Source organism: Thalassophryne amazonica, chromosome 22 (assembly GCF_902500255.1).
Source record: "Thalassophryne amazonica chromosome 22, fThaAma1.1, whole genome shotgun sequence".
NCBI lineage: Eukaryota > Metazoa > Chordata > Actinopteri > Batrachoidiformes > Batrachoididae > Thalassophryne > Thalassophryne amazonica.
In genome coordinates, this window is record NC_047124.1 from 965,482 (window position 1) to 978,017 (window position 12,536).

Consider the following 12,536-nt stretch of genomic DNA (forward strand, 5'->3'; position numbering starts at 1 on the left):
AATGCGGCCGCCATCTTGGAGCAGTCATCGTAGTGATTCTATCACAAGGCACAGTGAAGGTTTGATTTCATAATCTTATTTTATTTTTGAATCTTTCTAACATAAAGCTCCCCAGAAGCCGAAAGGTTTTAGCCATGCTCATGCTCCACCGAAACATTTACTCAAAAAAGTCTGAAGGACCTAAATGGCATAGTGAGATGCTGAAGAACTTCGCTCGTCATGTCCGCGAAATATACATAATAATAATAATACCTCATAAACAACAATGACGTCAGTCGTCGGGGACGCGCCGGACACCACGCGACAAACACGCACGGACAAGATGGCGCTGGTTTTGGAAGGAGAGGAGCTGTTACCGTGAGGAATCGGCTTGGTGTGTTTTCCCCCGTTTTCTTTCCCAAAATAGTGTAAATGTTTAACTATCACTACTGCATTTATTTTGTATTCAAGCCCACCACCAGCACTGGTTTCATGGCCGTGCCAGACGCTTGAAACTGACGTTCGGACAACTTGACGGGATTATCGCAGTTTTTGTTTGCTAAAGCTAGTTCGCCTGCTAAGCTAGTAGTCAATTTAGTACACGTAAAATGTTGACCTTAGAATAAGCGGAGTTTGTATATTTGTGACTTAGTTATAAAGCAAGACATGAGTTGTAATGGTTTTGTACCAACAGTTCAGAATGATTGTTGACGTTCTTTTGATCGCACATACACGCTAGCGGCAGCAGCTAATGCTAGATGTGGGAAGCTTATCTTCGGCTAACACGTCATGTGTCTGCTTTCGCTCGTGTGTCAAGATTGTAGGATGGCAGAACTACTTGATAGTGTGTATTTGTGGCATGTTTTGGTCGAAGTTAACGTCAGTCTTGTATAATATCACCGAAGCGCAGAATGCCAAAAGGACCAAGCCGGCAGAGAGCGAGCCTCCGCCAAGGTCCAAAACTTCTCTGCTGTGCAATTTCCTCAACATAAAGATAACATTGAAAGCAGTGAAACACAAGAAACACAATGTCAGAAGACGTCATTGTACAACCCCTGGCAATAATTATGGAATCACGGGCCTCGGAGGATGTTCATTCATTTGTTTAATTTTGTAGAAAAAAGCAGATCACAGACATGACACAAAACTAAAGTCATTTCAAATGGCAACTTTCTGGCTTTAAGAAACACTGTAAGAAATCAAGAAAAAAAGATTATGGCAGTCAGTAACAGTTACTTTTTTAGACCAAGCAGAGGAAAAAAATATGGAATCACTCAATTCTGAGGAAAAAATTGTGGAATCACCCTGTAAATTTTCATCCTCAAAACTAACACCTGCATCAAATCAGATCTACTCGTTGACATTGACCCTATGCCATGACATTGACCCTACATGTCTTCTTGCAAGGAAAGTTTTCGCAGTTTTTGCTCTATGGCAAGATGCATTATCATCTTGAAAAATGATTTCATCATCCCCAAACATCCTTTCAGTTGTCCAAAATATCAACGTAAACTTGTGCATTTATTGATGATGTAATGACAGCCATCTCCCCAGTGCCTTTACCTGACATGCAGCCCCATATCATCAATGACTGTGGAAATTTACATGTTCTCTTCAGGCAGTCATCTTTATAAATCTCATTGGAACGGCACCAAACAAAAGTTCCAGCATCATCACCTTGCCCAATGCAGATTTGAGATTCATCACTGAATATGACTTTCATCCAGTCATCCACAGTCCACGATTGCTTTTCCTTAGCCCATTGTAACCTTGTTTTTTCTGTTTAGGTGTTAATGATGGCTTTTGTTTAGCTTTTCTGTATGTAAATCCCATTTCCTTTAGGCGGTTTCTTACAGTTTGGTCACAGACGTTGACTCCAGTTTCCTCCCATTCATTCCTCATTTGTTTTGTTGTGCATTTTTCGATTTTTGAGACATATTGCTTTAAGTTTTCTGTCTTGACGCTTTGATGTCTTCCTTGGTCTACCAGTATGTTTGCCTTTAACAACCTTCCCATGTTGTTTGTATTTGGTCCAGAGTTTAGACACAGCTGACTGTGAACAACCAACATCTTTTGCAGCATTGCGTGATGATTTACCCTCTTTTAAGAGTTTGATAATCCTTTCCTTTGTTTCAATTGACATATCTCGTGTTGGAGCCATGATTCATGTCAGTCCACTTGGTGCAACAGCTCTCCAAGGTGTGTTCACTCCTTTTTAGATGCAGACTAATGAGCAGATCTGATATGATGCAGGTGTTAGTTTTGGGGATGAAAATTTACAGGGTGATTCCATAATTTTTTCCTCAGAATTGAGTGATTCCATATTTTTTTCCTCTGCTTGGTCTTAAAAAAGTAACCGTTACTGACTGCCACAATCTTTTTTCTTGATTTCTTATAGTGTTTCTTAAAGCCAGAAAGTTGCCATTTGAAATGACTTTAGTTTTGTGTCATGTCTGTGATCTGCTTTTTTCTACAAAATTAAACAACTGAATGAACATCCTCCGAGGCCAGTGATTCCATAACTTTTGCCAGGGGTTGTAGTGTTTGAATCACACCACCGTCAACAATTCTTGTTGTTTCAACAGACGTGACTGTGTTTAGATGCAGAGGCTCTGCAAAAACACCTTACCAAGCTGAGGTCTGGTAAGCAACTGAAAAGTTCCTGTTCCAGTGTCACGACCGAATATATATAATATTTGGCTATATGCTGAAAGCAGACAACAATTGGACCATGTTATTCACTACAAATGAACTTGGTTATGTGCAAGGACAACATTCGTAATGGGAAACATACTTTTGATGAAGTGACTACTGCAAACTCGGGCTCCTTGGTCATCAGCTGGGTCAGAGTATTTTCATGTGACTTGGATACCTTCTGGTGATCATTCTTAACCACTGTTTTCTCCTTGTAAAATCCTTTGGAATTCTGTCAAACTTCAGGGCTGTTTGTCTGTGTTCCTGTTTGTACATCTGTGGACAATGTACTCCTCCATTGTCCGTTTTGATGTCAGTTGCTAAAATGTGTGCATTCTTGTGTAAAGACTATTGATTATAGCGGTTACAAGTTAGCTGCACAGACAGCCAGGCTACTTTGGGAGCAAGATATCCCCAGAAGTGACGTTGCATTGAATTCTCCTGGAGTGTAGTAGTTAAAGTAGCCCTCTCTGAATCAGAGACCATGCATGTTCAGTTCCTCGTGTAGCCTTCATTTGTTTTGCAGTATTTATTTGAAAGCAAAATGCCTCTTATTGCAGATTCATGACAATGTTTTTTTTACCACTATTAAATACCTTATTTCTTTGATTAAACACACGTGTTCTTTTTTTTCTTCAAACCGTGGTCAGACCCAGCACCTAAGAGGCAGGCCTTTATTTAAGACTGTGATTATTAACAAAATGTTGCTTGCTGCTTGTACTGTAATGCAGTGTTAAGTTTCACACATATCCCTGGGTGTGGCGAAGCAAAGACAATCGCTTTAGATCAGAGCCCTCTGCGTGGCTGCGAACCTTCTCCGAGCCCTGATAAAACGACAGAGACCACAAGGGCTGTGATTGGTAACTTCTCCAGTTTCACTCTTTCCTCTCCTGTCGTATTTAAATTTTTGCAGTGCGCACACTGATTACATTTCGATCATGGATCAAATATGACCAACTTTACACACTGAGTCTAAAAACTACAAAGAGGCTCAAATGACCCGCAGTACATGGAGGAAAATTGTATGTATCGTAACATTGATTTGGAAGTTGATGATTGTATAAAGAAGTGAAGCTCGTTGAGGGATAAATTAATCCAGAAAAGGCCACTGTTCTTGTGGTAAGTTACATTAACCAACATGACGGAAAACTTTAAAAGGGTCACGTGCACATCAACGTCATTGCATGACAGAATTACAGAGTTGTAGAAGCATAAATCAGGCTTTAGGATTTTAAGGATGCCACTCCACAGTGAACGTGAAGAAAAGAGTGATGCAACCAAATGTAATTTTTTTTAATGCACATAATGCTCAGTGCTTATTTAAGGCAGGTGTTTTTTTTGGGGGGGGGGGGGGGGGGGGAGTTAGACTAAGTTTTGACCTGGTTATTTAATGAGGCAGGTCCCGATTCAAGGTCAGGCCTTTAATCAAGGAAATACGTACCTTGTGCCCTACTGCTTGCCCACATCACTTCTGGCACTATATGCAGATAAAAAAGAGCATGATGGGTGATTGAGAGGGTTGTTTTTTTTTTGTTTGTTTTTTTCTTTTCCCCATGTACATCCGCCATCAGTGCATTGTTCCTGCTGCACAACATCCTGTGACAGAACAGAGTAAATTGAGGAGTTTTACATCAGATATCAAGAAACTTGAATTTTGGACAGAAATAAGATGCTGTGCTGGACTGTCAACTAGTTTTTTTTTTGTTTTTTTTTTGTGCTGTTTTGTTTTTAGCTGTGGCACTGCCCCCAGTGGTAAGCTATACTGGATACAATACTGTGTGCATGTCAGTAAACTCCGACTTCACACACACAACATGAAGGCTATGGTTAATGTCACTGACTGTATTAAACATTGTATCTTGGGGTATGGGGGACTGCCTGCTTTGGTGAAATTTGCTGAGTGAGCCCAGATGCTGGTATTCCAGTTACTGTGTAGGAGCTGCTGCCTAAAAGCAACCTTACAAGCTCTTTGACAGACAGCCTTTTTGTTGAGTACTTTCTTGTTGTAACAAGTTTCTTCATGTGCTGATAGTACAGTTAATTTTATGTAATCTCACATTACAGCTGGCCGTTTTTTGGAAATGGCCTCAAACATGAGGCATCCACATAATCCTCTCCCTCCCAACTCTTCTGTACTTTGCTGCATGGTGAAACCGTCTGATAAGACCAATGATTAAGCTGTGCACATATCATTCATCACAGAACCTACTGTGGACAAACTGCATCTGCATAAATTACCGACCAATTCCCATTTAAGTCAGAATGTCAAGACATGAAGTTTGTAAAATGTGTTTAAAATTTTTTTTGTTTTTTTTTGCCTGAGAGGAAGAGATTGTATCTAGGTCTGGGCTCTGGCTGGACCACTCAAGAACATTCACAGAGTTGTTGTGAAGGCACTCCTTTGATATCTTGGCTGTGTGTTTAGGGTCACTGTCCTGCTGAAAGATGAACCGTCGCCCCAGTCTGAGGTCCAGAGCGCTCTGGAGTAGGTTTCATCCAGGATGTCTCTGTACATTGCTGCATTCATCTTTCCCTCAATCCTGACTAGTCTCCCAGTTCCTGCTGCTGAAAAACATCCCCACAGCATGATGCTGCCACCACCATGCTTCACTGTAGGGATGGTGCCTGGTTTCCTCCAAACATGATGCCAAAGAGTTCATTCTTTGTCTCATCAGACCAGAGAATTTTGTTTCTCCTGGTCTGAGAGTCCTTCAGGTGCCTTTTGTCAAACTCCAGGTGGGCTGCCATGTGCCTTTTACTAAGGAGTGGCTTCTGTCTGGTCACTCTACCATACAGGCCTGATTGGTGGATTGCTGCAGAGATGGTTGTCCTTCTGGAAGGTTCTCCTCTCTCCTCTGAGACAGTCCTGTCTTAGAGGTCTACAGACAATTCCTTTGACTTCATGCTTTGTTTGTGCTCTGACCGTCCATTGTGGGACCTTATATGTAGACAGGTGTGTGTCTTTCCAAATTATGTCCAATCAGTTGAATTTACCCCAGGTGGACTTCAACTGTAGAAACATTTCAAGGATGATCAGTGGAAACAGAAGGCACCGGAGCTCAAGTTTGAGCTTCATGGCAAAGAGTGTGAATACTTCATTTTTTGTATTTATTTATTTATCAAATTGCAAAAATCTCAAGTGTTTTTCACATGGTCATTTTTGGGGGGGAAATGAATTTAATAACATAACAAAAAGTGGAAAAAGTGAAGAGCTGTGAAAACTTTCCGGATGCACTGTATGTACATCTTAACTGACTAAATCTGTTCTTTCTTCCCTGTAGATGTCACCATGCCTTGGGTGGCTACTGTTTCTTTGCTCGCCATGGTCACTACGGTGATATGAATCCAGTGTGACACTGAGAGACACACAGACACAAATTCAGAAGGTCATTTATAAGGAGCACAGCCAGCCCGCTCGGCAGGCCGGCTTGTGTAATGGACAGGTGTAAGCATGTGGGGCGGCTGCGGCTGGCCCCAGATCACTCCATCCTCAACCCCCAGAAGTGGCACTGCGTGGACTGCAACACCACAGAGTCTGTTTGGGCTTGTCTAGGATGTGCCCATGTGGCATGCGGGCGCTACATTGAGGAACATGCTCTACAGCACTTTGAGCAGCAGCACCACCCACTGGCCCTGGAGGTTAATGAACTCTACGTTTTTTGCTACTTGTGCGATGACTATGTCTTGAATGACAATGCCACTGGTGACCTGAAGCTGCTTCGTAGTACGCTCAGCGCCATCCAGAGCCAACGTTATGAAGTCACCACTCGTAGTGGTCGCACTCTCCGCTCTGCCAGCACGGCCCCTGATGCCCTCATGCCATCTGGGTCCCGCGAGCTGCAGCTGAGGGATGAGGACAGGATGTTCACTGCCCTTTGGCACCGCCGCAGAGCACTTATGGGACGCATCTTTCGAATCTGGTTTGGAGTGACTGAATGTGGAAAGAAGAGGGAGGAGGAAGAGAGAAAGCGTGAGGAGGAAGAGGAGCAGAAAAGGGAGGCAAGGGAACGGCGGCGAGCTCTAAAGCGGCAGCAGCGGGAGGAAGAGGAGAGCGCCCCTCTCAGGAAGAGTCGACGTTTGCGGCAGAAGACCCAGAGAGATTCAGACACAGCAGTTACTTCAGCTTCTCACAGGACACGTAAAAAGGCAAAAACTTCTATGCCATCTCCCCTCATCCAAAAGCCAAGGACTAGAAGCCCTGCCGGTACCACCCCTAGAAAAAACAGACAACAGAAGGGGGGCCGGCCAACTCCCAAATTCTGTAGCCAAACTTCCACCACCAAATCTCAACTTAGAACTTCTTCAGTGGCCTCTCGCAAGACTCAAACACCTGTTCGCCGGAAGCAGAGTAGCAAAGACAGTGGCTCTCCCTTCAAGCGACGTCCAACTGTCACTCCTGGAGTGACGGGCCTGAGGAATTTGGGTAACACCTGCTATATGAACTCCATCCTGCAAGTACTGAGCCACCTGCACATCTTCAGGGAGTGCTTTCTGCGCCTGGATCTGGCACAGGCACTGGAACTACTTGCCTCTGCTGTCCATGGCCAACTAACAGGAAGAGCTTCGGCCCAGTTCTCCCTGACCCAAAGGAAAGGATTACAAGCCAGCATTGGCTCTGGACCAGGGCTGAGCGGCGGGGCCTCACGGGCAAGCAGCATGGAGCTGATACAACCCAAAGAGCCGAGCTCAAAGCACATCTCTCTCTGTCAAGAGTTGCACACCTTGTTCCAGGTTATGTGGTCTGGCAAGTGGGCGCTGGTATCGCCTTTTGCCATGCTCCATTCAGTGTGGCAGCTGATCCCAGCGTTCCGGGGCTATGCTCAGCAGGATGCTCAGGAGTTCCTGTGCGAGCTCCTCGACAAGGTGCAGCATGAACTGGAGAACACCGGTCAGCACACGAACACAGCAGGAGTCCCGCAAAAACGACTCATCAAGCAGGTGCTCAGCGTGGTCAACACCATCTTTCACGGCCAGCTCCTCAGCCAGGTAGGACCAGCATCCACCTGCAGTGCACACTGGGAAATTCAGCAGCTGCCATCACTCAGTAATGAGATGGATGCAAGTAGTAATGGCCTTTTGTTTATACAATTAATTCATTGTCGATAAAACGTCAAAGTAGTGATTGTAACGCTTCAAGGCCCAAACTGACCTCTTGAAATGTTGTGTGGTGTTTATTCATCACTCCAAAACCATGTTTTTATCCACAAAAGCAGCAAATACATGATAATGATACCACTGAAAGGGCTTTTTTTTAACCTTTCCCTGACCTTTTTAGACCATGTGCAGAGTCCTTGATCCTAAATGCTTTAGGGACAGGTTAGATGGCTTCAGCTGCCTCTTGTGGCCTGTCCGTTGTCCTTATTTTGCTCACCGGTGTGTGCAGGTGACGTGCCTAGCGTGCCACCATCGCTCCAACACTGTGGAGTCTTTCTGGGATCTGTCTCTGGAGTTTCCTGAACGGTATCACAGTAACAGCAGGGAGTCGACCTCACAGGCTTCATGCCATCTGACAGAGATGTTGGCCAAGTTCACAGAGACTGAAGCCCTGGAGGGAAACATCTACGCCTGCACCCAGTGTAACTGTGAGTTACGGTCTGTGCACGTGAACACGTCTGCATTCACTAAGATTTGCACTGAAGTGTATTGACTGACTTGTCAAACCACATACACCTGGTGTGGTGACATTTAAGCGCCTGCAGGGGGCAGTAAAACCAGCGTGTGCTCAGTCAAAGTGGCGTTTGCACTGCAGAGAATCTGAATGCCGGAATCAATGTGGCTAGTTTTTTTTTTTTTTTATTTGTTTTTTATAAGTGATCTATAAAACGGGGGGTGGATTTAATGAGTGCAAGTTAAAGCAACAGTGTGTGTTTGTACCTGGGTTTTTTTTTATTGGTGATCAGTTCCAAAGACAGAGTTGTTTTTTGTTTTTTTTGTTACTTCTCAGTGAGTTGCCACAGCAGATCTGATAGCTGCATGTTGATTTGGCACAAGTTTTACACCAGATGCCCTTCATAACATTACTTGGAGTGGGCACAGGTGGTCTTGAATGGACAACCTTCTGTTTTGGAAGCAGTGCAGTGACCGCTGGTCCACCATGCTGACCAGTGATGCTGCGTGAGGATTTGGGTTTCCATCCCTCCCTGACCAGAGAGATTTTGGTCAGAAACATTTTATTAGATTTATTATTATCTTACTAGAACTGTGAAGAGGTGTGACTTAAAATCTGAACCTTAAAATAAAATGTATGTCTCACAAGATAATCTGCCCTAATTTTTGGCAGCTGCACGTCGGCGGACCTCTTCCAAACCGCTAATCCTGACTGAAGCACAGAAACTGCTGATGGTTCACAAGCTGCCTCAGGTGCTGCGACTTCACCTGAAACGGTTCAGGTATGACAACACCACAAATCAGATGGATGCACCGATTTGGTGTTGCCGAGTGACCCCTGATAGGTTAAGCAAAGAGAGAAAGATGGATGTCTGGACAGACAGATGAAACAGAATTTGAAAAGTGTCTGATGGCATTTTACAGAGTGAAAAATACTGAGCATGAAATCATTCATCTTAGCCCTGTTTGAGAATAGAAGAGTCTCTATTGTTATTGTACGGTGGTGGTGGGGGGTGGGGGTGCTCCCACAGAGATACTGTACACAACAAAAAAGGTGTTCTCTTAAAACAGACATGAAGAGTGAAGGTATAATATACACTGAGGTACTGTGTATGGGAGCAGGTCTGTGTGTGATAAATGTGATTCTTTGAATTAAAAAAAAAAAAAATCTCTCTAAGGAGTTCATCTGCTCCTCAGGTGGTCTGGGAGGAACCACCGGGAGAAGATTGGTGTTCACGTCAGCTTTGACCAGCTCCTCAACATGGAGCCGTACTCCTGCCGAGAGCCTTCACCGAAAGGCGGATCCTGCACCAGTCCCGGCTCACCGCGGCCTAAGCACTTCTTGTACGAACTTTCTGCTGTTGTGATGCATCATGGGAAGGGGTTTGGCTCTGGTCACTACACTGCCTACTGCTACAACACAGAAGGAGGTGAGTGACGGTGAGGAGTGGTCTTTTAAAAAAAAAACAGTCCCCAAAGTTTTTGCATTTCTTCTTACAGTTGAAGCTTTGAGGTGGTAAAATTTCAGGTAATTTAAATGAACAGAATTAAGGGCTTTTAATTCATGTAAAACTGTAGAACAACTTGTTTACTTACTTTATAAGTAAACAAGCTGAGAATTTCCTGCTTGAATTTTCTCCAGAAAGCACAAAAATGGCAGCGTGATAAAACTGCTCTGACTCATTCCATCCTGGCAGCAAACTCTGATTACTGCTGAAACCTCTTCCTTCTGTTTTGAAATTTCTTTGTAATCTGTAAATCTCTACCGTGCCTCAACAATGTGCCCATGCAGATCTGTCAGACTGTGGAGACTTTCAATCTAAACTGAAGACTTTTTTTTTTTTCTTCCCCTGATTTATCACTAGTATTTTATGTTACTGCATGACTTTTTTTTATTCTTTTTACTTGTTTTTAATCTTCTAATTGATTTTATTCTGCTTTTTTAAATTATGTTCTGTGAAGCGCCTTGAGGCGACCTCATGATTTGGCACTATATAAATTAATAAATTTGAATTTCTACTTTTTTAATTCTGCAAACAGGTTGCATAACTTCTGATGATTAATGGAACAGAGCTACTTTCTGTGAACCATGTTTTCAAGCTCCCACAGACACACCCATCGTGCTGCACAAATCTCTGTAAATGTTCCACCGCGACTGAGCTCAGGATGAGTCAAAGGAATCAGGCCGAGCAGCCATCTCATGTTTGAGCTCATTTGTTGACCTCAGATTAAACTAAAAACTGTGAAGTGACACATTTATTGAAGATACACTTGCGGTCTGTAAATGTACCAGTTCAGGGGTCACATCTGGCTGCTGTGTGTGACGTGGTTGTGCGTTTGTCTTCTGCAGGATTCTGGGTTCACTGTAATGACTCTAAGCTGAATGTGTGTTCTGTGGAGGAGGTCTGCCGTGCACAAGCGTACATCCTCTTCTACACACAGTGCGTATCTTAGGACAAAGACTAACTGCTATAGGACCCGCCTCCTTTGCTGCAGCGTGATGACATCAGCACAGCCCCACTTTTTTTTTTTTTTTTTATGTTCCTGGAAGACAGCTCTTGTGAGTATATTTTTCTAAATGAGAAAAAAAAAACCAAGACCTTGTTTTTAATACGGTTTTGCATTACGAGCTCATTGTATAAGGTGTTTATATGTAGTAATTTGTTTGTTTAATGTTTGATCTGTGTAAAGTTATTTTATATAAAGTATAAGCCAGCAGATTTTCGGCTGCGAGGCGACAGCGTGCCGGCCTTCCTGTTTAGCAATTTGATTGTAAATGCTTTTCTTTTAAATCAGTTGAAATGTTTCTCCGTCACTTTACAGTCCACTCAGAACTGGACACAAGGTTGTAAAATGTCATTTATGATCGCCTCTGCTCTCAACAACACAATCCATGAAGTGACCTGAGCAAAGGCTTCTTTTGCACATCGGATATTTTTGTCTGGAAAAGCAGTTTGATTTGATCAGTGATACTGTCTGGGGGGGGATAAGTTTTTTTTTTTTTTTTATTCCAGCCTCTTTTTTATCTGCAGTATAATTAACTTTTATGAGAAATCTCTTCTCTTGAACACAGCTCATCTTTTTGTAAATGAACAGAGCAGTGCTGCTGACATCTCAGATGTCACCACAGCAAGTGTTTTAATTCTCAATAAGTTGTCTCGAAGACATGAGTTCAGTCATTTAGCCCTATAAGCTAAAGTTGGCCTCACACATTAAGACCACACACTGCTGAAGACAACCAACTGGTTTGCCTACTGACAGCTCTTCAGAGGAAGTAGAAGAAGAAAAAGAATGCAGAGTGTATGAAGGGAAAAAAACTGAGTTTCATGTGCTCGGCCGCTGGAACAAGATATTTGGCATTTGATAAATAGGATTTGTGTGTGAGAAACTTTGCTTTGCTCGTGTCACTTCAGCGGCTCAGGTGCACAGACAGTAACGTTCTGGTAGTTATGTGTCAGTCCAACCAGAAGTGCACTCGTGAAGATCTGTATGTTTGTGTGTGAACACTGCCAGCTCTGTGCTCCAGAACGGTTAAACATTCCCCAACAGATGCTAGTGGACTGGAAAAGTGCCCTTTAAAAAAAAAAAATAGTTATTTTCATTCAGAAACCTGCTGCAGATTCAGACCAGCATTTACATTATGAATGTATTATTATACATTGATACTTTTTAATAAACTGTCCAAGCAGCTGATTTTTTACCGATTGTTTAAACGTCACCAGCAGCCTGTTCTGTCCACGTGCGACTGTTCACATTCTGTACATTTGATTTGTGCAGGTTGTACAGATTTATCTACATACTTGAAAATAAATGCTGAATTCACATGTTGAGAGAATTTGGCAGCTGCGTGTAAACTTTTGCAGTTATCACAATTTAAAATGTATTAGTGTAACTTCTACCATACATTAAAAACAAAACTTCTCACTCACATTCAGCAGTTTTCCATTGTCCTGAACATTTTTAACAAATTCTGCTGCACACCAACATGTGAATGCAGTTTTTAGATTTAAATCATGTTCTCCCAAGTTTTAAATGTGAGAGGCTCTTAGAATGTCTGTCATCTTCAGTGTTGTTTAGTTTTACTCCTTCATGGATGTGTGTAAATTTGTGGAAGTTGTACTATGCAAATTGTTACCTCAATTGTTCTAGAGAAAATTACCTCAATAAATGAGAATATTTTTTCATTTTTCTAGAAAGTAAACTGGCACGTGGTTTTTTATGCTTTCCAGGCACTATGGTGTTCTGAACATGTTCAA

The 12,536-nt window shown here is 42.8% G+C and overlaps 1 protein-coding gene across 2 annotated transcripts; it reads left to right on the top strand.

The window, feature by feature from the left end:
* Positions 1–308: 308 nt before the first annotated feature.
* Positions 309–12,481, top strand: usp44 (ubiquitin specific peptidase 44). Of its 2 annotated transcripts, XM_034163157.1 has the most exons (6): positions 309–373; positions 5,955–7,659; positions 8,057–8,255; positions 8,954–9,062; positions 9,478–9,710; positions 10,631–12,481. In XM_034163157.1, the coding sequence occupies exons 2-6, from the start codon at positions 6,109–6,111 to the stop codon at positions 10,732–10,734; spliced, it is 2,196 nt and encodes a 731-aa protein (XP_034019048.1). In that variant the 5' UTR covers positions 309–373; positions 5,955–6,108; the 3' UTR covers positions 10,735–12,481. The 2 variants fall into 2 exon arrangements, with proteins under 2 accessions (XP_034019048.1, XP_034019047.1); XM_034163156.1 differs by lacking the exon at positions 309–373 and having other exon boundaries at positions 5,913–7,659.
* Positions 12,482–12,536: the final 55 nt, after the last annotated feature.

Bases quoted from the DNA above. Each gene is read 5' to 3' on its own strand.
- usp44 (XM_034163157.1), top strand. From the start codon at position 6,109: ATGGACAGGTGTAAGCATGTGGGGCGGCTGCGGCTGGCCCCAGATCAC. The intron at 7,660-8,056 runs GTAGGACCAGCA...CGGTGTGTGCAG, and splicing joins ACGGCCAGCTCCTCAGCCAG to GTGACGTGCCTAGCGTGCCA. The intron at 9,063-9,477 runs GTATGACAACAC...TCTGCTCCTCAG, and splicing joins CTTCACCTGAAACGGTTCAG to GTGGTCTGGGAGGAACCACC.